Source organism: Antedon mediterranea, chromosome 8 (genome assembly GCF_964355755.1).
Source record: "Antedon mediterranea chromosome 8, ecAntMedi1.1, whole genome shotgun sequence".
NCBI lineage: Eukaryota > Metazoa > Echinodermata > Crinoidea > Comatulida > Antedonidae > Antedon > Antedon mediterranea.
The window spans coordinates 9,437,235-9,463,001 of NC_092677.1; the positions used below are offsets into that span (position 1 = coordinate 9,437,235).

A 25,767-nucleotide genomic window follows, 5' to 3' on the forward strand; every position below is an offset into this window, starting at 1 on the left:
GAACATTATGCAAATATAGTATGAATACAATGATATAATTCCAAGTAAATATTGTTTGCACTAAATGACAAAGTGACCCTGCGATATATTATATGGTTCAGGCTTTAATGATCAGTTATTGCACATGAATCTGTGTTTATTAATAGTTTGATTCTTGCTAAGCTTACCTGGATAAACCCACATAGGCCTTTTTCCCACCAAGCAAAGAGCAAAGGACAAAGCTTTTAGAACCTATCCCTTTGTATACACCCACATAACGGAAACAGTTTCCTATGAAATGAGCAAGTAGAGATGTTTTAACACTACAACGGTGGCCAACCCCTATTCAGAGGACATCCTATTAAGGTAACCAACCCCTATTCAGGGGACACCCTATTAAGGTGACCAACCCCTATTCAGGGGACACCCTATTAAGGTAACCAACCCCTATTCAGGGGACACCCTATTAAGGTGACCAACCCCTATTCTGGGGACACCCTATTAAGGTGACCAACCCCTATTCAGGGGACACCCTATTAAGGTGACTAACTCCTATTCAGGGGACATCCTATTAAGGTGACCAACCCCTATTCAGGGGACACCCTATTAAGGTGACCAACCCCTATTCAGGGGACACCCTATTAAGGTGACTAACTCCTATTCAGGGACATCCTATTAAGGTGACCAACCCCTATTCAGGGGACACCCTATTAAGGTGACTAACTCCTATTCAGGGGACATCCTATTAAGGTGACCAACTGAGGACATCGTATTAGGGGACATTTTATTGGGTCCCATCAATAGAGGTGTTACTGTATTCCAAACCAGTAGCAGCAACATGCCCATAGATGGTACAATAAAATCCTACAATGAATTATTTTATCATGAATTCTCATGTGCAGTTAAACTGCCTCATCATTATGAGTTATTGGACTCAGTGAGAATAATTTATATTTAAATATTGAACATTGTTTTATGACAAAGTGATTGAGATTTACAAGTTGAATTTTTAGAATCATGCAGCAAATTGACAGCACATGATTTTATGACTTATACAACTTGAGAGATTCATTAAAATGTCAAAACTATAATCTTTGATAGATAACCTTTTTTTTACATTCAAGCGGACTTTAGTTTACAAAGCTTTTATCCTACTGTATTGCATACAATTTCCTGATTTAATTTTATTAAATACACTGTATATAGTATAGTACAGTACTATATATAATATAGTAATTTTATAGTATTTTTTAATTTATTAGGTATAAGTTCTAGGTCAGTCTGAGCCATCTACAGTAATCAACATTCAGAAAACTTTTAAAATGGTGCCTAAAGTAGGCCTATTTGTTTTTATCTAATTGTAAGATTGGTTTTGAATAGGCTTTCTGTACACTATACCAACAAACTTAATAAACTTCTTTCAATACAATAAACAGTATGTCTGGTTTTCCATAAATTCTACTGTTTAGAATATGTTTTTACTAGTATTACTGTTTTTAGGAGAGTTTTCAGTGTGTATCCAATATTGTAAGAATCGTCTGAATACATTTTATATAGTGGATTTAGCGTTTTACAATATGGTTGACTATATGTTTTAAATTAAATTATCTTTCCATGTATGAAAAGGGTCACATGATGTCCAGCAGCCAATCCACAAAGCAGCTCTATGGATTAGTACAATGGGGTAAACCTCCTACCAAATGTTGTACAGGGTTTTTAAAGATTACAGTCTTATTCAAGAAGGGATCAATCAGTCATGACAATGCACATTTTTTTTTTTTTGGCATTTTGATCCCCTAGTCTTTCAGCCCAGACATCGACGTGCCATGCCTCCTAGAAAGGATCCAGGCTTGCATAAATACCTTCTCTAATCTAAAGCCTCTTTGAATGGAAAACATGATATAAAAATATCATTCTACTAATGTTTTATTATCGTCACACTTGCATTCTCAAATGTAGGAGAGTTAAATTATGATGCAGTCTGTGAATGTACAGTATTGATAACTACAATGTGCATCAGATAGATATTTTAAGCGTTACACATTTAGATTTATTGTTCAATTTAACATTCTGAATTGTCAAAATGTAGATAAAATTCTGAGAGAGAATGTATTGATGAATGATTATGGTTAAAAGGATATTTTGTCCCGTTTGAATGCCTATTTCATCAATTAATCCACCCTTTAATACCTTGATATGTGCTCATGCTTGACTAACTTAGTGCTCTGAAGCGCAACTAACATGTGCATTCATTTGGAACTAACCAGTGCACTCATCTGGAACTAACCAGTGCACGCATAACATCTACTTATGTTTATTACCAAGTTCGGTCCTTATATGCAATTTACACATGAATTAAAGAATCTTTATTGCTCTACACTAGTATATACCATGTATCCAACAATTGTGATAAAGGCCGTACAGTTGGGATGCGTATGCCATCTATCGGGCAATTGTGATAAAGGCAAGGTACCGTACAGTTGGGATGAGTATGGCATCTATCGGGCAATTGTGATAAAGACAAGGTACCGTACAGTTGGGATGCGTATGGTATCTATCGGGCAATTGTGATAAAGGCAAGGTACCGTACAGTTAGGATGCGTATGGCATCTATCAGGCAATTGTGATAAAGGCAAGGTACCGTACAGTTGGGAATGCGTATGTCATCCATCCAACAATTGCAACCGTGGCAATTTATCGTTGTGATGTGTATGTCATCCATCCGATGATTTTGACCGAGATGATGTACCACTGGGATGCGGTACTGATTGATACGATTAAATTAGTTATCCTAAAAGCAATTACTGAGAGGTAATCATGGCTTAGTTTGATTACTGTGGAGTCAACTAAAAGCTTATTTGATTGCTGACTGAATAATTGGTGATAATAATAGAAATGATTAAATAAATAATAATAGACTTTGTGTATGATGTCTTCTTGCAAACAACAAATTCATTCCTCTATACAAGTATCCTCTGTGTCCTACTGATGATTTGAATTTGTTATTTATTTTTACTGGGTAATCTTTCCCAGAGTGCCCAGTTATGATCAGTGGCTGTGTGTGTACTAGTAGTCCGGGGTACAGAGTAACCCCTTACTCGTCTTGGATTTGCCAATTTTAAAATGTAATTAATTTTTAAATTCAATTATATAAATCAAAAACATTAACAAATACTAAGGACTGTATAGTAGCAGGCCTAGTCCAATTAATCTGAGGCTAGATTGATTACACATACTAAATTACACAAACCAGTAGTGGTGTTAGTAGTCTGAGTGCTAGCTTACCTGTATAAACCGACAATATTGTCGGTTTATACAGGTAAGCTTCGGCACGAAATAGACTAAAAAAATCGATGTAAATGGAGAATTCCCTGCAACTTCAAGTCTACTGGGCTGAATTGCACACACTACAACTTTCTACTCCACTGAAGGTCCTTTTGTGTCGAGTGCTGCCACCAAACAGCAACAGGGGCTGGATGGACCAGTACACCGGGGTAACCCCCTACTCTTCCGAAGAATTAATTGGGTTCTTTAAAGTGCACTCAAGCCAAATGTGTACATTAGACCTCCAGTTTTAATTTCTTATCCTAGAAGAATAAATATGGTCAAGAAATGCCTTTACATGTGTGCCAATTGTGCTATGGTTTGCGGCATCCCTGCCTTAACCGCACAGCCACTCGACTCGACAAGATGCATTTTATTATTAAATTTTGAGGTGGGTCAGAATTAATAATACTATAGTACTGTAATATATTGTTAAAACATACCCACTTGGGTATGATAATTATCTGATTATTGGGTTATAAAAATAAGTTTCACTAGTAATACAACAACTGTAAAGTAATAGAGTGAAAATGCATTATTAACACATAAAACCTTTTAAATTTGCAACTAAATCCTTGTGTATTTGTAGAGCAGACAAGCAGTCTATTTGTAGTGAGGTGATTTTAAGGTGTTTAAAATCACATAATAACGGTGAAATAAGCAAAACAAAGGATTGATTTATAGATTGGATTATGTAGGGTTATGGGAGGTTGGGGTGAGATTTTAGATTTATATCCGTACATGGTATTTCTTTGGTAATCCTACAGTAGAAAAACTTATTCTTTTCACTTTACCTAGCAAACTGTGGAGTTTGTACGAGGGTTGAACACCTGACTGCTCCCTCTTAAAAGTCTGGAAATGTTTAGGGTCAGAAGGTCATCCGCAGCCAAACATTTTATTTATTTAATTGTATGTATCCATATCTTATTGTAATTCATCCATAGTGACTTCATACAGCAGTATTTAACTTTTCTTGATTGCGAAACATTGCTGTAACATTGCAAGATTATGTGAATATTTGGTTGAATTGTGAGGAGACATTCTGGTGTTTCATCTTAGTATAATCATGGTGTTTAATGTAAAAGGGATACCTGTGTATACAACTAGTGGGAATAGGGAGTTGGCTATATTCAACTCAGTGTAGTAGTGCATGAATTTGTTTAACCCTATTACCAGGAAATAGTCTAGTGTTTTGATAATCATATGATGTTGCTGTTATTCTTCCAGTGCATATTATTGAGATTCATTACATTGTGTCTAATGACTACGTACTGTAGTATAAAAGAATTACATAATCTATCTCGCTACTATTCAGTACACATACATCACATCACGCATTTAATTTCATTGATTTAATTTCACAAGCTTTATATTCTGTAATAATGGTACAGTCTATAAATCCCAATTCATGTAAAAATGATTTTATTTCTTTTAAATCTGGCATGGAAACAAATATCTTCAAACCAGATGAACATTTTCAATCAAGTATTGGGTACTCCTTTTCTAATTCTTTCTATTAAAAAAAACTGTGAAAACACATAGTTACTGATACTAGCTTTTGAAAGCTATAGAGGTATAAATAACTCAAGAGATTAATGTTAAAATTCATGAAGAACTTTAGTAATATCATAGAATACTATAGCACCATACATGCCAACACTCCCATTTTGGTTGGGAGACTCATGTATTTTAGACTCATTGTGCTCCCAGTTTTCCACATTTTTTCCAGGAAATACAAAGATAACTGAATTATGATATATTGGGTTGTTCTCTGTATTCAAATATAACAAAAAGGCTTACACACAAGCATGATATTGATATCTGCAGCCTTAATTTTTGAACGGAAAGGGGATTCCCTCACATAGCCATTACATGATACAGCTTGTAACATCCATCACAAACTGCTCTAGTTTATTTACAGTACCTCCTTTTTTTTAAGTTCATAGGTTGTCATGTATGTGTAGTACACTGTGTACAAACTGTGTCTGTAATGGCGCCCTCACACCATCGTACTTTGTTTCCACTATTATGCTATTTTCCTCTTTTCTGTAGTGTCTCTTTTCTGTCATATGCAGGATGAAACCTTAAAGTCATATTCTTACCTACTCAGGTACAGTATTAGGATAGGTTCTTGGTGTTTGATGATATGTTTACTTTTTCGTACGTACCAGCTTGTGACGGTTTGTGTTGACTTGAATGATTCCTTTCTTTCACCGGGTGATATTTGCTTTTTTAACTAATAGAAAATACCAACTACTATAAATATACTGTAATGCCATTGATGTTAGTTTATACAATGTCCATCAACATCAAACTCTGCTTTAAATATCTCATAGTTGATGAAATATTGCATATTGCATTCATATTCTCACTAATAATATATTATCTCCAGCTATGGGCTGATAGCGACTTGTAGTTGTACTGTACACATTTTAAGCTCTTTTTCCAATGTCCATGGACCAATTGCATTTTTCTTATGCTAAAAAAAATTGAAATTTGTAAAACATTTTTGTAATATCCAAAGTGAAAATTATTGAAAGTTGTCTAGCCTGGTAACTGTATTACCGCCCTCTATTGTTCATTCAATAAGAATATAATCAGTTTTTACAGAGCTATAAGAATATAGCGCCACCGCATGTTGACAGTGTACTGTAGTTTTAACTGCACCGTAAATCTTCTAATTGTATCCCTGGGTTATTATTCTTTGATTGTTTTTTTAGGGTGGGTTACTATTAGAAATGGGGTTACTATTAGAGTAGTGGGTTAAACTATTACTAATCTTAAATTAGGCACCTGAAAATACATGTAGTATTAGTAACCCACCCCCAACTTTTCCGGTCAGCAACTCATAGCCAAATAATAAAACAGTAGAAATAAACAAATTTGGTTTAACTATACTTTATTTTATCCTCCACCACACCCGAGATCAACATGCATTATCTCCTTATTTTCAAAATACGGCTGCATCATAAGTTTTGTGACTATATGGGGGTTACTATTAGAGTAGTTTGTTAGTATTATAGATTGACTTATAAGGTGGGTTACTAATTAGAGTGTGGGTTACTATTAGAAGATTTATGGTACCTTAAAAACAATCCAAGCAATATTTGAGGGCAGCATATCAATTATATGTCAAGATTCCAAGAGTTTGTAGCATAGTTGAGGCCTCCCTGGTTAATACCATTATATTAATTCTAACTTCAATAATTACAGTACTAATTTAATTTGTCTACTTTTCAACATTTTAAAGGCTATTAATTATTAAACTTTTGCTATTGTAAGTGGTATACATATACTAAAACCAGAGTTCATGCCAACCATTCACTCACAATGCAGACTCTCAGGAAACTTGTCCCCTCCGCAGTTTTAAATAATTAAATATGATGAAGTATGTTTGTTGTAATCAATATATCCTCTTTGAAGCCCAGGTCAGATCAACAATTGTGCATTTAAATTTTCTTTTTGTATGTTTTCAGGACCAAGCATTACCAAAACAAATAGAGGATGTTATAAAACACGGACAATTACAATATAAAACCAAAGGAAATGTTCCCGGTCCACAAGTTAAGGCCAAGCAACTACATAAACAAACGAGCATAAACAACAGATACCGAATGGTGGCCAAACACCGGGGAATTCCCATCGAACTCCAAAAAGAGAGCATAACAGTGTCAAATACTACCGAACTTGAGGCTGCTGACAAAGCAAAGAAAAAGCCTTCTTCTTTGAGAAAGAAAATAGTGAGACGACTATCGATAAAGTCTGCCGCGAAGGATGCCCCAACGAGGACGGAAAAGTCTGGAGCGTGTTCATTGGTTGAGGAAGAAGTGCAGAGGCTGTTTAATATCTATGAAGTGGTACAAGAAAACCTAGATGATATCTTATCAAATAAACCGGTATGTAGTTTCATGTTTGGAAGAATAAGTGGTTGTTTTTCTGTAGTAGATTTTAAAAGAAAATGATGTTGACATTTCAAAAGCTATCGGAAATTCTGTTGGAGTTTTTTTTTGTTGGAAACAATAAATTAAAATTTCATAAGCATTTATCTTTTATAATGCTTTATAGTGCATCGGATTACCTTCCTCCTTTCAACATGCATTGTTAAAACAATTAATATATCACCCTTCTGACAGGGGGTGGTTGATGAAAGATATCGCTGTATGTTTTTATTGTGGTGAATAATAGAAGCATGGTATTTAAACATTGGTGAAAACATAATGTAGAAAGGAAGGGCTTATGGCTATCCGCTGTTTATGAGTTTATGTATCACCTTGTGTTTCCTGTATATTCAACTATACTTTACTCTTATAAATATACAGTTAGGAAGTTTCAGAAGACCTGGAACCTAATAAATCAGGTGTTTGTTATTAATACTCCTGAATTACTTGAATGAAATGTTTAGGATGGCTATTAGGAACTTGTGATCGGGAAAATACTTTTTCCCCTTTTTCATTCGGTGACTGATGTCAAGTATAAATAAAATTTGTTCACTGAGTCCAGCTTATAATATAGAGCCAATCCACCACTTTTTTACCACTCTTCTTTATTTGTCAGACACTTTTATAGGCTACATCCCTGACATGCCTATTTATAGGCTACATCCCTGACATGCCTATTTATAGGCTACATCCCTGAAATGCCTATTTATAGGCTACATCCCCGACATGCCTATTTATAGGCTACATCCCTGACATGCCTATTTATAGGCTACATCCCTGACATGCCTATTTATAGGCTACATCTCTGACATGCCTATTTATAGGCTACATCCCTGACATGCCTATTTATAGGCTACATCCCTGACATGCCTATTTATAGGCTACATCCCTGACATGCCTATTTATAGGCTACATCTCTGACATGCCTATTTATAGGCTACATCCCTGACATGCCTATTTTCTCCTACTTAACTAAAATTCCACAATCCTATTTATTTTGCCATTGTTTTGTAAATAAAATGTGTTTAGTTTACTGAGCCCAGCCCACAGTGCAATAAGCCAATCCACCAAACATTTATTTATTTTTTTTACCTACTTTTTTTTTTAAATTAAGAACAAATGATCTTAGTACGCCTTTTTTCCTTTAAAGCAAAATTAAATGGCAGACTTTATACCAGAGGACCAAAATGTATTAGATGAAGGCAGGGGTTCAAATCTTGGTTATATCGTTATTTAAGTCTTTAAGATTTCTTTTCTTCACTTCATTTGCATGGATAATTATGCTAGAAAAGTAATAGAAAGTTACTGTAATATCTAAAGCTCTGACTACACTACCAAAATTTGTGTGAAAAGAAAATGTGATGTACCCATATTGATGTCATATTACTATATTTGGGCAAATCACACTTTTTTTGGTCAAACTAGTTTGATAGAGCTTTTAAAGTGAACTTATCTTAGAGTAAATTTATACCTCATCAGAGTAAGTTGTACCTGTGCCAATACAGTGGTAGAGTTACTTATATCTTTTATTGACCCTTTTAGGCCAAGCTCGCCTCCATAGATGACGAAGATGACGATGACGCTGTAATGTGCAACAACGTTAAAATGCTACGAGAAAAGTTAACGATTAGTGACGGAGACACCCACCAAAACAAACCTATTGAATACGTGTACGATTTATACTATGCAGAGAGTTCGGACTTTGATTTTAATACGGAACACATTGTGTTAGGTTTAGATCCGTTAAGTGGGCAAGTGTTGATGAATGAGCAAGATGATGAGGATGTAGGATATGGCAACGATGAAGATGAAGATAGCAATGATGAGAATAATTGGAAAAACGATTATCCTGATGAAGATCCGGATTATTTCAATCAAAGTAAGGAAGCTTGGATGGAATGAAATGTGAAAAGACACTGATAATAATTATAATAATATTTTTAAATAAATTTATATAATGTATATAATAATTTGTATTATTCAGCAAACAACAGTAGCTGATATGTCTTATATTTTGTGTACTGTTTAATAAAAATACCATTATATAAAATAGAATGCAATGATTACAGCATGGACTTAATTACAATAAGGGTATTATGTGGTATTGTCTTTTTCAAGATAGTGGTGTTCAGGGCATGATAAAAAGTAAAATTCTGACAAAGCATAATTGGGAGATCTGGAAGTACACATTTTTTATCCATTCTGTTGAATGTGACTAAAAATGAATAAATAAGAAATTAAAGTTTGTATCATTAAAAATTTGTTTTAATTATTTTAAGGGCATACAGATATGTTTGACGAGTATCTTGATGACTACCGATACGGTGAACTTTCTAGTGACGATGAGTTTAACGAATACTCTGACAACAACCGAAGACACATCTCCAGAAGGATGAACTATAGTGATGAGGTGCAGAATGGAGCAGACAGTGATGAGCTCGAGATGTATGGCTAGGCCAGAAAGAGAAGCAAGAAACCTATTGTGTGCTTATGTACTACTAGGTAGGATCAGGAATATAGTGCCAAAGTTAGGGTGAAAAGATCTTACTAGCACTAGCCTAGCAAATACAGTATAACCTAGGTTAGGAAGTTTAAAAGGTAGGTGAATTTAAACCTTTAAAAGGTTTTTGAAGGAAATTTAGGCTGGCTCACTCTGCTTGACCCAGCACAACTATGTCCATGAGTATTTAGGGCATAAAGAGATCTAACAATTGACCTGGATTCATGAAATTTAGCCTGTGGGCTGGAAGTAAAATTTCCTCTCACATTTTTATTAATGTCGTCGGATAACAATTTTTCCCACTACACAATAAGTGTTCTGAATAATAAAGTGAGTACTAACTGTACATGTGAAGGTTGAATAGAATAGAAGCAATAAGCTTGCCTGGAAATTCTATAGTACAACCTATAAAACATTTGCTTCTGATAAATCTTTGAATCTGATTCGTAATATTTAACCAATTTTTGGGAAATAAAATAGGCATTACTGGTTAAAAATAGCTATTTCTGATGTGCAAAGCCAGTTAAATGAACTAGGCACCCTCTCTCCACCCTCAAAACATCTATCAGCCTTGTTACATACATTTCTTTACAGATGATGTAAAAAGAATAATTTTAAAAACATCGCGAACATTTTTAAAACAATAACATTACAGGACATCTGACAGGTTTTATTGTACTACCGTACCCATGCCATTATTTTTTATACTTTACTACAAAAAGCTTTCCAAAATATGTTAATAATCCGGTTAAAATTAGTACTTGAAACTAGTTTATAAAAACCATAAAAAAAATTAATTTCAGGGGAAATTTAATGCAATTGATCATGACCTAATGACTTGTGGCAGGTTTCAATCCTATTCTTCATCAGTTACTATACCAAGTCTATAATTACTATACCAGAGTGAAATGTACTTCAATTGTTTATCTTATTCTTGTGATGTTTTTTTAAAAGTGAGCACCTGGTCATTTTACAATTTTGAATTCCAGGATATTTTTTTTGGCTAGTTGTATACTGCATCTTTTCTTTTTATTTGAATCAAATGCACTTAATTCTTAGAAATTGGAATTTGTTTTGTACAAATTTTTGTACAGAAAAAAAAAGTTGCTTTGTTTTTTTATTATTCAAAGATCACAATGAACATAGATGAAAAAGACAACAATGGCAAACTAAAAGTTGAACAAATTTGATATGCTTTTCTGTCCAGATCCATGGATTTTAGCAATAGGTGTGCTAGTTGCATACACTACAATAACAATTTCTCACCACCAAAATTGTAATTAGTGTATTATAATCTGTCACTATAAGCCAATAGTCGCTTGCCTTTTTAAAGACTTATAATAAATGATATTGATACATGTGGTATAGGAATTTCCTTTATATTGATACATGTGGTATAGGAATTTCCTTTATTAGTTCAAGAATATTTTAAGCCACGGTTCTACCATGAAATTATCATCAAACGAAAGATGAACGCAGGACCAAACACAGCTGAACGCGATGGTGCACGTATTGTAGTAGAACACTGTAGTTAAAACTTACATAAACTTTAATAGTAGTTGCTGTTAGCTATACTACAGTATATCATCTATGTTTCATAAGATAACAGTGTTACATAAACTAATATATTGGGTGCATATTTTGAGATTTACAAAATATTTTTGCTTAGTTTCTCATACCCATCTCAAATACCTGTAGATTAAAATAAAAAAATGAATATATATTATAATTCAGATATATATTTTCGGTGAATTATTATTAAATTATTGTTAATTCTATTTTTCTTCATGTGTTGTCATAGCCTAATGTGTTTGAAATTATAAATATTTTCTTAAAAATATGTATAAACTTATTTTCCAATCAATGTTCAATGTTAATATGAATTATGAAAATGTAATTAAATTGCATTAACAATTAGTAATTTTTCCATAGATCTTTATAATAATGTTTGTGAACAGTTTGTACATATAAGATCTGTGTTGGGACTGAAGCCCAGGGGAAGCATATCAATTTCAATCAAGCTTATGGTATATAGTGGGCCAATACGTGTGTGCATTATGTTGCACCAATGGACGGTCATGTTTGAAAAGTCTGCTTGTCCAGGTAACATAATTTCTAATAACTGCCCCTTCTTCTTTAAATGTCTGTATTTATTAATTATTCACATTGACCTTTGACACACTCCATCTTTGTAATTAATTTAATAGTCTGCCAATTTTCAAATTAATTAATTTTTTTAATTAAAAATGTGCAATCGCCAACCATTCCAGACTAAATATTTCATTAAAATTAAAAATATTCTTGGTTTTGTAATGTACGTTTACGATGAAGTAGTTCCTACTGTAGCACTAAAATATCACTAAAATAATACTTTATGAGCAGTTAATAGAAATAGCAATTAGTATAATAATAAAAAGATTACAAAAGCTGTTAAAACTATTGAAATAAGCATTCCTTTAAAACATACAATTAAATTGTAATAAGTAGCATGTTTTACTAATTGTTCATGCAGTCCAAATGAATGTAGTTAGTATTTAATATTTTAAATTATGTTGCATAACGATAGCCAGGATTGTTCTTTTCCCCTCAAAAGTGTAAGTGATCAAGGAAAGAAGTGAGGTTTGTGGGGGAATGGTGGAATTAGGGGCTTACTAGTTAGTTTGGTTAATGAAATTTGCCTGCTGGCTACGCTGCGTATAGGATTGCCATACGACGAGCTAGGCATGTTTACTTGTTTACACTTTCACTGCTTGTCTGTCCCTATACTTGTGTAAAAAGAACACTTCAGGATGTAGCGAACCTTATGAACATCACAGGCTACGAAAAAGCAATAAATACTAAAGACGAATGAAGGTCTGAAGGAGGAAGAAAGGGAGAAACAAGCCTGCCAAGGTTGAGCCTTATTTCTGTTTACATTCATTAATTTACTCTCATCTTCTATAAGCATCTTAAACTATGTACTAATACGGTGTAATTTATTTGAGAATAAATACTGTTTTAAGAAATGTCTGTTTTGTCCTAATTACTTATATTTTATGGATTCTGTATTAACAGTACAGGTGTTAACCTGTTTACTTAGGTTTAGGTTAATTTTTATTCAAAATAACATTTATTTTTGTTTAAATTGTCTACGTTTAAAAATTAAATAAAAGAACAAGTATTAATATATTTTAAAATTAAAAGTTTTTATTTATCTTAACAATATCCCTCCCCATTTCTCCCACCCCACTCTCCTTACCCTTCTATACTATTATACATCCTTCTATATACTATTATATACCCTTCTATACTATTATATACCCTTCTATACTATTATATACCCTTCTATACTATTATATACCCTTCTATACACTATTATATACCCTTCTATACACTTTTATATACCCTTCTATATACTATTATATAGCCTTCTATACTATTATATAGCCTTCTATACTATTATATAGCCTTCTATATACTATTATATACCCTTCTATATACTATTATATAGCCTTCTATACTATTATATAGCCTTCTATACTATTATATAGCCTTCTATATACTATTATATACCCTTCTATATACTATTATATACCCTTCTATATACTATTATATACCCTTCTATATACTATTATATACCCTTCTATACTATTATATACCCTTCTATACTATTATATACCCTTCTATACTATTATATACCCTTCTATACTATTATATACCCTTCTATACTATTATATACCCTTCTATACTATACCCTTCTATACTATACCCTTCTATACTATAGCCTTCTATACTATAGCCTTCTATATACTATTATATAGCCTTCTATATACTATTATATAGCCTTCTATATACTATTATATAGCCTTCTATATACTATTATATAGCCTTCTATACTATTATATACCCTTCTATACTATTATATACCCTTCTATATACTATTATATACCCTTCTATATACTATTATATACCCTTCTATATACTATTATATAGCCTTCTATACTATTATATACCCTTCTATACTATTATATACCCTTCTATATACTATTATATACCCTTCTATATACTATTATATACCCTTCTATATACTATTAATTTATATACCCTTCTATGCTATTATACACCCTTCCATATACTATTAAATACCCTTCTATACTATTATGATAAATACCCTTCTATATACTATCATATACCCATGCTAAAAACATTTGTATTGAATACTTAATTTACTTAAGCACAATCAAAGTGGGACCAAAGCAGGAACATGACGCTTAATACTGTATAACCTATATCCTCTATTCTATACACAAAGGTATTTAGGTTACTGTACCATTTTATTTATGAAGGACACCCTCTATTGGCCAAACTGTATTTCAAACTTAATTTTGGCTTATAAGTTCATATTTCTACTGATTTCTCAACTGATTTTAACTATTTAAATTTTCATTTTTTTTTCCAATAAGTTTATTTAATTTGAGAAGTTTCAATTCAATATTAAGTACCTTAACTGATAAGTATATTGTTGCATTAAGCTTAGTGCGACTTCCTATCAATCTCATTCTGGTCTCAATTTTCCCGCCTTGTTCGTTAAGTAGCTTTCAGCTTAAACACTCTTCCGCACTGTTCTTTTAATTTCCTGCAACCACCTCCGCTTAAAAAACAACCAACATAAAGACATTCTTTGATTAAATTTTTTTATTATCTGGTTTCGGGTCTTAAGTTAAGCCTTCTAAAATAGAATTCAATAGCATAGTGCTAGATGTTCTGAGAACTTAATTTACATGTTTTTCATGTTTTGGTTCGATTGTTTTTATTAGTTAACATTTTATTATTTGAAGAATAAAAATGATAATACCGTATATAGAACAATCAATTTTCAAATCCTAGAATTAAGAAACTTTTAAAATTGACCTTTTACCCTAATTTAGTTAGATGTCTACATTATCTATTTAATATTGCTATTATATTGTTTGTCTTAAAAAATTATATTATAATGTGATGTATGTAATATTGTTTCTCGTATATGAAATATGGATTAAAAATACTTAATTTCCCAAGCCACCAGACATGTCTAAAATTAGTGCCCCGTCTCCTGATTTTTTTTTCCCTTTTAACATCAACAGTAAAAGGTGTAACAAGTTCAACCATAATGTTTTACCATCAATATCATATAGTCTTTGGAAGTCATTAGACCATGATTGATTAGAGCTGGTAGCTTGAGATAGGGAATGGATTGTCTGCTTCCGTTTTCCGTTTTCGGGCTGGCGCAGATGCTTACACTCATAATCAACAAGCCAAATCCATTTTAGGAAATTTTCACATTGGCAGACGGCCAAAGTAGTTAGACAAAGTCTGTTGACTGAACTTTATTCATAATTTTCTGCGGGGAAAAAATGGGTTATGTCGTACCTGGTTTTAGTAGAAAAGCGGTTCATGGAAAGTGTTTGAATCCAGGATGCGCCATTTACGAATAATAAATATAGATTGTACTAAATTTTACAATATCAGTTGATGCGTTATCGCTGTAATCCTATATATATTGCGTACGTCGGTTTAAGAACATATAGATATTTTTAGACAAAACTTAGAAATAAACAAGGTTTACAGTGAAAATTACCATTTTCATCTCATTCTACAATTTACTAAAGGATGACATAATAATGACAAATGCAAATAAATTGTAATTTTCTACTACACAATTTAACATGCTTAAATCTAAATTTAAATCTAATCTTGTACCTGAATGTTCAAATCAAATTATTACCGTTATGGCCGAGTATAGTCCCAAGTTGCCTGAGGTATGAAATTTTGCGAAACCTAGATGGTTAGATTGTATTCATTGCATTGCATTAAGAATAGATCTACTAAAGTTCCGAATTTAGCCTAGAATAGGGGGTTATATATAGCCTGAATAGTTATTATAATCCGTCATACGATATTATCATCATTGTCGTGCTTATTTAATACTGTAGAACCGGTTTAAGAAGTAACTAAATATGTTATCTTACCTTGAGTTACTTATAGAGTAGAACTCTATCTTGGATAAACACTTGGTGAACATCTCATCAATTGTTATAATCCACTTATCATCCTAGATCCAAACTCACTTTTGTTGATAACTATTCATTTTTGTGAAGTCACATCTACAAAGTTCTTTCCTGAATCCTTACAGGCAACAATCGTCGCAAGAGGGCGAAAGTCTTTAAAAAAGCCTTACGATAACTTCCTATAATTAATTTCATGCCTATAGGGACACAAACTAATATAGCTTTTTTTCAAGTCTCAATTGGTTACAAAATATTTGTAAGATGTCGCCACAAAAAAAGTTTCTGAAATTTTTTCTTATAGATATATTGCTGTTTTCATTTCTGTAAAATCTGTAATTTGGTTTTTGAATTTGAGGTAAATCTAGAAAAATTGGGAAATTTAGAGATATAAAAACTGTGTTTTATAAAATTTTCTAAAATAATAAGTACATGGTCCAGATTAACCGATAATTTATAATATTTAACAGAAAATTATTATTTTAGTATTTGATTTGTAGTGTATAATACACTTTTGTTCTATAATTGTTTTTAATAATCTTCAATCAAGAATACTGTATGATTACATAAGAAAACAATTGGACAGTGCAACTTCTGGCTCAGGTAAAAATAAAAAACAGACCCAGAATCCAGTATGGGAATGGGAATTTATGAATTCTTAAAATAGTTTGAAACATGCTTTTTTCATAAAAATTAATTTTTACTTATCTTATACAATTTTATTGAATATTTTCCATAAACGTAGTAGTGAAAAATCGACAAATATATTTGAAAAAACCTACATTTTTGGTGAAAATACGGACAGAAGATTTTTTGGCTGTTTTCCTCATTTTATTCCTATACAGTTTAATATTACGTATTTCAGATTGTAATTAGATTAAACATATTCAATATTCACAGTATGTTTTATAATATCATTTTGTTAAAATATCTTTAATAGAAAAAAAAACATTTCTTATATTCAGAACACATTCATGTTAAACTTAACAACACAGGTTTTGAAGACATCAATTTCCACAACAAATTGAGGCATTTTTTACAATCTTTATTTATTAGTACAGTAGACTATGTATAGTAGGATATTGGTCTATTTAACTAAACTTCGCCTTGTTAAATAACTCCGTCCATATTCCATCTCAAAAAAACAAATTTTAATTATCAATTGTTAATTATCTTTAAAAAAAAAACTTATATTTCAACAGAAGATGGAGGGATTTTTTTACAATCTTCATTCAGTTCCGTATGTAGTGTAGGATATTGGTCTATTTAACTAAACTCTGCCTTGTTAACAATCCATATTCCATCTCAAAATAAGCAATTATAATTATTATTTGTTTATTATCCTAAAAAACCAACTTATATTTACACAGAAGATGGAGAAATGTTTTTACATTATCTTTATTTAGTACATTATGTATTCTAGGATTGGTCTATTTAACTCTGCTTCATTAAATAGTGCAGTCGATATTCCATCTCAAGAAAATTGTATAAATCATTATTTGTATATTATCCTAAGGGTTTGAAATACACATTGCATATGGTCATTAACCCAACAGGATATCCCCAGGACCCAACTTTCAATAAAGATGCGATATCTTTTCAATTCATGAATTCACCGCATTTAAGCACCGTATTTGAATATCCTTTGACCTTCTTGCCGTTGATATTTCATTAACTTCCCAGACTAATTAAATACAATCATTGTCAGATTATTACCATTATACAAACAAATTTCGTCATTAAGGACCCAAAACGTTTTGATTTACAACACCTGCATGCATTGTTGGAATAAATTTAATTTTGTTTATAATTAAAATTTAATTTTCAGTTGTGATAGCTTTGATCTATTCACTTTTGAAAGGATGTTAAATTTATTGATAGTGTTTTTAAGTAGGTAAAATGTGCCATAACAGGACATATTTTGCTGGATTGGATTCAATTTGTATTAGCCTGTTTGGCTAGAAGCTTATAATAGCCCATGCTAGCCCGAACTGAACACTTAACAACAGTGTCTACTAAGCTCAATATTATTTTGTTTGAATGAGACACTGGTGCTGATGTTTCAGTAAACTCATTTAAAGATGTATTGCTCACCAAAAGTTTTCGCTTATAAAAAGACACAATAAATGGTTAAACTCAACCAAAAACCCATTGACATCCAGTCAATTTGAATATTTTTTGCTTTAAATTACAGTTTTCCGGGTAACAATTTTTTTCCCGATCTAATTTTTGGTCAAAGTGAGTAACTATTATGTGACATTAAAAAATTATTTTTCAGGGAACAATATACCTTTAAGCCAAGACACGTAGACTGGTATTTGTTGGCCTTGGTACTAATGTTTGCATCCTCTGCCATAACCACTGTAGCATATTGAATACAGCAGAGGTAAAAGTACTCCTTCTGGATTTAAGAATGTGTTTTCTTGATAAGTTTAAATATACATCTCGTACTCATTCTCTCCAGCATCCAATGATAGACTGACATTTCTTCCTATCCTGCATTTAAACATTCTTCAGCAATGTAGCCTGTATTCTTTTGTTGCAAACCATATTTTAGCAAACCGCTGTATAATAAATCAGGAACATCCGTATCAAGGTAAACTTTGTTTGGTCCTGAAAATGTCCCTTTAATAGTGATAAAATTACTAGTGAATCTGTTACTAATCTTTAATTATCAATATCGGAAGATAATATTTCTTTAAAAAACGTTTTAATTAAATAATTTTTTTTATACTTCTGATTGATCTTTGACCTATTGAGCAAAATACCTGATTTTATTTCCTTTTGTGTATTTACTCATTTGTGTAAATCTGCGTGTCATTTCAAACAGTTTTCGTTATTTGTTATCGTTATCGATACGTGATTGCAGTTTAGTTCTGCTTTCGATAGATTTGTTTGCTGATAATTATTAAAAATAGTTAATTGTACTTCCTGTTTCATCTCTTTCAAGTACTTCTTGCCTACATAAAGAATATATAATAAAGTTTTTATCTTAATTAGATGTATTGTTCAACTAAAAAATGAAGATGAATAACCCATATTTTGCATACTTTAGCTCATTTTATAGTTTAAATAAAGTTATTCACTTTTGCCTAAAAAAAAATAATGATTTTTCCAATAAAAAAGACAAAATATAAATATATATATAATAAATATAAACATAAAAGCCATTGAATTCCATCCAGGCAATATGCTATTAACTTTTTGACTGTGAAAATAATACTTTTTTTTTTCGCTCGAATTTTTGGGTTAAGTGAATAATTAATGTGAAATTAAAATGACCTATTCAACAATGTTTAAAGGGGAATATCTTAAGTAATTGAATCATGTACAGTATGTGTATAATTTTCTTCTATGTTCATAAACTGTTTATGTTGGTATTGTTTCAATTATCTTTGTTTTTTGGTGTGATATGCCTATATAACATGAACATACAAACAAAAGAAAATCTGCTAATGTCATTTTATTTAAAATTTATTTCTTTAAAAATGTATTTATACAGCATAAAAACATATAAGGTATAGATATTATACCTTTTAGAGCAATAGATTGAAACATTCATAAATAGACATTAAAACAAAACAAAATGAAAACAGTTTTTTAAAACATATGATGAATTATGAAGAACTTGTTCACACTAACTTTAGTTTTTTTAAACATATGATGAATTATGAAGAACTTGTTCACACTAACTTTAGTTTTTTTATTGTGGCAAATATATCAAAATGTGTACTTTAGCTGTGCACTACACTTTTTTTGACAAAAAATGTGATGTGCCCATATATGTACATGATGATCACTATCACTACCATATTTGGGTATATCACATTTTTTTGTCAAACTAGTTTTATATTATAGACAGATCTTTAGTTAAAGTACAGAAGTAGCTGTTGAATACAAAAAATGTAGAATAGGACATTTTATATTAATGTTGATTTTGACAAGTTTGTCAACAGCGGAAATAGGTTTTAATGTATTTTAAAAAATGTTTTTGATATGAAAATTAACATAATGAATATTTATGAACAAACTTAAAAACTTATTGTAAATTGTATTTATAACCATTTAAATGTTAGAATTTAATGTTAGAATTAATGATCAGATAAAGTATATAATCATATTGTTTTTATCAAGGCGATTTAAGACAGCAATGTATTTTTAAACCATGGTAAGTATAATTTTTATTATTATTATCATCATCATTAATTTGGATTTAATTAATTTATTATTATTTTACTAATGTTCTCACTTTATTTATATTACATTTTCATTTGTTTAATTTAAACTGTGTTCAATATTTTGTGATTTTTAAAAATAAATTAAAACTAAACATAAGCTGATTTAATGAGTTGCACCATTTATACCCTCTCTGTAGTTGCACAATTATCTTAGTTCAGACATCTGTGTTGCACCATCCACACACCCACTGGTTGCAACCTAGACATCCACTGGTTGAAACCTAGACATCCACTGGTTGAAACCTAGACTTCCACTGGTTGAAACCTGGACATCCACACATCCACTGGTTGCAACCTACACATCCACTGGTTGCAACCTGGACAATCACTGGTTGCAACCTAGGCATCCACACATCCACTGGTTGCAACCTTTCACACATCCACCGGTTGCAACAAGGACATCCACTGGTTGCAACCCAGACATCCACTGGCGGCAACCCAGACATCCACTGGCTGCAACCTAGACATTGCAACTTCCACATTGGTCTCATCTCTCTGGTAGGAACGTTGGGCACCAGTCTCTGGTTGCAACTTTAGGCATCAGTCTCTCTGGTTGCAATTTTGGGCATCAGTCTCTGTGGTTGAAACCTAAACATCGGTCTCTATGGTTGCAACCTAGACATAGCCTCTCTGGTTGCAACCTAGGCATCAGTCTCTTTGGTTGCAACCTAGACATCAGTCTCTCTGGTTGCAACCTAGACATAGCCTCTCTGGTTGCAACCTTGGCATCAGTCTCTCTGGTTGCAACCTAGACATAGTCTCTCTGGTTGCAACCTAGACATAGTCTCTCTGGTTGCAACCTAAACATCAGTCTCTATGGTTGCAACCTAGACATCAGTCTCTCTGGTTGCAATCTAGACATCAGTCTCTCTGGTTAACACCTAGACATAGTCTCTCTGGTTAACACCTAGACATAGTCTCTCTCGTTGCATCTTGCACATCAGTCTCTTTAACCCGTCTCTGATTTTCAACCACAGTGTCATACGTCATTCATTGCCATTCTAGTTATTTATCTGGTAACGAACATTGACATCACCCTTATTCATTATCCCCTATCACCCCTCCTATAACCCCTCCTATAACCTACATGCCATAGCAGCATTTTTGCCTTTTGGAGATATTGTATTTACAGTATGAAGTACTGTACTTAACCAGAGCATGATACAAGGTATAGCGCCCTCATGTCTTATACTAATTTTACTGAAATCAGCGCCACACAACGTTATACCGTTATATTATTATTATATTATTATTATATTCAGACGTTTTTTTACACGAATTAGTTACTAATTTGCTTTACTGTTATATTATTGTCAGTTTACACACTTTGTCAAAAAATCTGCGTACATGTTTAGTTTTTTGCATTCTTACCAATTCGTTAAGCTAATCTAGAAGTTGCAGATTTCATGCACACACGTTATTCATTTATGCGCTTATTTTCATCATTACCACCATCCCCACCCGTCCTCCTTACATACAATTAATGACTATACAACCCCCCCCCCCTTTTTTTTTTTGTTCTTTACAAACATCAAATCAAACGATCTAAACACATTTCTGTCAAACTCCAGTTTTCTTTCGGTTGCAATAAAAAAAAAATACTTACTACTCCATGATTTGCATGAGGGACTAATTCTCTAGAAATTGAGAGTTATTATTGATAATTAACGACGTAAATTGCTTAATTTCTCGGAATTTTTTATTTGATGCTGCCGACTGGGGTAACTATTGTTATGAATATAACAGTTGTCAAGGAGAATTTGTTTTTTGTCACTACAGATCACTGCGTTTTTTCTGAAACAGGTGCTGTTTTTGCGTCAACTACCAATTTCTATTTTTATCCTCCGTCCGCCGTAATCCAGTCTAAACAAGGGGTATATACTATGCTGCTATATTTTTAAAAGGTGTTTTAAACAAATATTGCGATCGTACACATTTAATTTGCTTCAATCGAACGAACCAAGGCATAAACCATAGCCATATCGGTACAGGCTCTCATCGACCATAGTTTTGGTAGTTTCAGATAAGGACTTACAACCAGAGGTTGCACTAAACCAAATCCAATCCATCTTTAGTGGGGGAAGGGGGGGGGGGGTATAACCCTGTGTTCTAGTTTGCATGTTCCCTTGCTATAAGCTCAAACGTTACTGCGGTGGTGCACTAACGACGAATAACCTTTGAATCGAGCCTCAATATATACATTTTGGTTTTTTAAAACATACAAAAAGACCACCATAACACGCGTTATACTCCGATCGTACATTTAGCTCCACCCAACGTAAACGGGCCTAACATTTGTTAATGAGAAGCAATACTGAAAGAAACGAACGCGAATCGATTTAATCTAAACTTCATCTCTCCTCGCGATTTATTTTCGAAGTGGTCTTTAATTTAGTCGTCCATTTTCAACACTTATTTTTTTTTAATATTGCGGAATTTTTGTTCAGAATCACTTTCCCGGGGACGTTTGTCACTTCAATTCGTGTTCCTTTAATACAGTACTCAGTCAGATTTCCAGCTATCGCTTTACCATGAATTTCCGATAATAAGTTGTTACAGATTCTTGTTAAAATAATTGAAACTAAAAAAAAAAACATCCGATTCTGAAAATATTTTTATTTATACCGTGGTGCAGTGGTGCTTTTTTTTTTAATTCGCAGATTTCGTCGTAGGCCTACTCGTATTTCGTGGACAATTTTGTAATACAACAGTGTCACATGTATCACCTGTACCGTAAACCTAGACAGGTGTGTGTATACCATGAGTATATGACTACTTACAGAGATATCACATTCTAAAGTTTTGGCTGTTAAAATATTGGTGTTTTGAGGAAAAAATGTGTTTAAAAAAGTTAAATAAGCCGAGGGGTATTCTAATTGTTGTATTTAAATGAAACTTGAATGAAACGCAATTTTTAAAAATTAAAACAACCCATTTGAAAACTTTTAATTTAATCATAAAACATGATAGGTTTTATGAAAATCATACGGCAATGTTAAATTTCTGCATTTATTAGTCTCAAAATATAAAAAAGCAACTAATGTTTTCCGTTTAAAAAAAAAATGTAATTTTTCAGCCTTTGATTGTTTTTGGCTGTCTATGCAAACCCATTCGACTTATGTCTGATTTTGCTTGAATGTGCCACGTGTGTATGTAACACAAAATTGTAATTGTAAGATATGGTATAGGGTAAAAGGTATTTATATTTGTCCTCAAGATACAGACAGGTAGGCTTAATTGGGATTTTTTTTCTTGAGTCTGAATGTTACATTTCTATACCATTTTAAATACACACTATAGTTTGATAACAAAATAATAACATAATCCTGTTGGTGCAGTACCCGCTGCTTACTTGGGCTCAAATCTAACCACTAGCCATCAGCGCAAGCTCGGTGGTCTAGAGGTATAAACGCCAGGCTAGTGATCTGGAGGTCGTGGGTTCGAGTCCCACCCGAGAACTACTTGCGAATTTTTTCGCAAGTATTCTCAAATGTACTTAGTATAAAGTACAAATTACATCAGAGTAGGGCAAAACATCTAATTACTCAACTCCCTGACGAAAACCTACAATTTCAAAATAATAACAAATATACACCCCATTTATTATTCAATAAATGTGAACAAAGAATATTAGTAACCCTGCATTTAAGCACATTACGAAGAAAAAAACAATAGGACAAACTTTAGCTGTTCTTTGTATATGAAATGAAAAGGGGATTTCCCTTCACTTTCCATCATGACGGATACTTTAAAGAGCTATTGAACAGCTGATTTGATTGGCCTTGTTCGCTATTTGTACGCACCGTTTTGCGTCAATGTCGATCGTGTATATAGGCCCTACGTGTTTGATTTTGTGCTTGGTAAAGAAATTAATTTCTATTGTTGGCTCAATGATGATAATTATCAGTATCGTTGCATCAATAACAACTGTCAATTAAGCAAATTGTAAATACTAATGTATTCAGTATTAACGCTTGATTTTAAATGTAAACTTTACCAAATTAGGTAAACATTGTAGCTGCTACAAAAAACATAGCGTTCTGTTTTTTAGAACACCAAAACGATTTAATTGATAATTCAGAATTACATGATTTTAGAGAGTATTTTGTCGACACAAAACATTGTCGCGATTACAGTTTGTGACAAAATATCGCCCTCTTTATAAATGGATAAAAAACACTTCTTTATAATATTATAATACTGAATGAATCATATAATAGACGTTGGCTATAAATTTCCTCTCGATAGTTTTAGCAAAAATGTCCCTTTAATTGGTTTGTAGAATAGAAGATGGGAGAGGGGGTGTTGGTACTATCGATACCGAAGACTATTATCAATCTAGAGGTGAGAGAAACTCGAAAAACAATGATGTTAAAATAGGCCTTATACACATGAAATATAAACAAGATGAGCTGAATTAAGAATTGATATCCAAAGCCGCAAGCATGGACAGTCTCTCTAGGCCGAGTCGATCACCAGAATATCGTTCAGTATTTTCTTACAACTTTCAATACTTCATTTGTCCAAATTATGTGTCACTCTTTCCTGGTTTACAAATTGCATGGACTTGTGTGTTTTTAGTCGCGTGCAACGTTACTCTACAGCTCGGTCAGTCGGTGGGTTGGTCGGTCGGTAAACACGCGACTGCAGCCATGTATATGGCCTTGCTTGGTTGTTGTTTTTTTGTTGCCTTTTAGACGTAGATTCTTTGAATTTGAATCTTTAATAACAACATGAACGTAGGATTGTCAATCCATTTTTATTTATTCCCTGATGATCTATTGTTTTGCCACTCACATTTCTAGAGCACACTTTGCTTTTATGCTACGCCATTTTTTAAATTGTTTATATCTTTGTATTTTTATTGTTTCACTTCTTCTATAGGCCTATGTATATGTTCAAGTGCAATATATGAGAGCCATCTTGATAGTGCTTTGCACTCATGGCAATCCTCATGGTGTTGCACCGCTGTCTTGTTTTATATGTTTTTTTGCCTGAAAATTGAATAAAATAAAATAAAAATAAAACTTGGCCACCAAAGGTGCTTAAGGCGCTTTGGGATGGTTATAGTCTGCAAATAAATGTTATGAAAAAACATTTTAGAACGGGGAGAAATTATTTCCAAAGAAACTGAATTGCGCGCCAATGTAGACATCCTTCGTTTGCACCTTAGGCCTACCACTGATAACAACAATCACAGACAAACCAGGATGAACCAGGGAAAGTAGAGTAATAATCAATTGGTGATTGATTTGAACCCATCATCTCCAGGATCGGACTTGGCACTTAACCGATTGTCCACTTTCTAAATTACAATGTTTTTTATGTTTACATATTACATAATTGTTATTGAAATACTCCTGATTTGTTTTGCTGTGTATAGACATGAGGTGAAAGAAGTATAGAAAGAGGAATAAATGTCCATGATATAGTAAGTACACAAATAAAATGTCTTATAAAACACTTATGCTCGATAAATTAATGATTCAAAAGTATAAAACAAATAATTAATCTGACACATGTTGTAAATACTATGTGTTTCTGTGTATTCAAGATGAGGTAGGGTTGATGTAACCAGGAATATTATGATGAATTTCGATTGTGTATAGTTTTCGTTCCTGTTTCTACATTACTTATCGTTTTTAATTTTCTTTCAGAATCGAAGAAAAGCCGATAAAAATTCCACAACAATAAACAATCATCTCATTTGAGGTACACACTGCAAATTGTTAACATATATACTTTTAAATGGGATTTAATTTCTG

General features: G+C 32.5%; 1 protein-coding gene across 1 annotated transcript in view; it reads left to right on the forward strand.

The window, feature by feature from the left end:
* Positions 1-12,750, forward strand: part of LOC140056359 (probable RNA polymerase II nuclear localization protein SLC7A6OS) — a 28,815-nt gene extending 16,065 nt beyond the window's left edge. Inside the window, exons 2-4 of the mRNA XM_072101705.1 lie at positions 6,780-7,199; positions 8,784-9,120; positions 9,521-12,750. Of these exons, the coding sequence (XP_071957806.1) occupies positions 6,780-7,199; positions 8,784-9,120; positions 9,521-9,696 (933 nt within the window). The 3' untranslated portion in view covers positions 9,697-12,750. The remainder of the gene's footprint in view (positions 1-6,779; positions 7,200-8,783; positions 9,121-9,520) is intronic.
* The last annotated feature ends 13,017 nt before the right edge of the window (positions 12,751-25,767 follow it).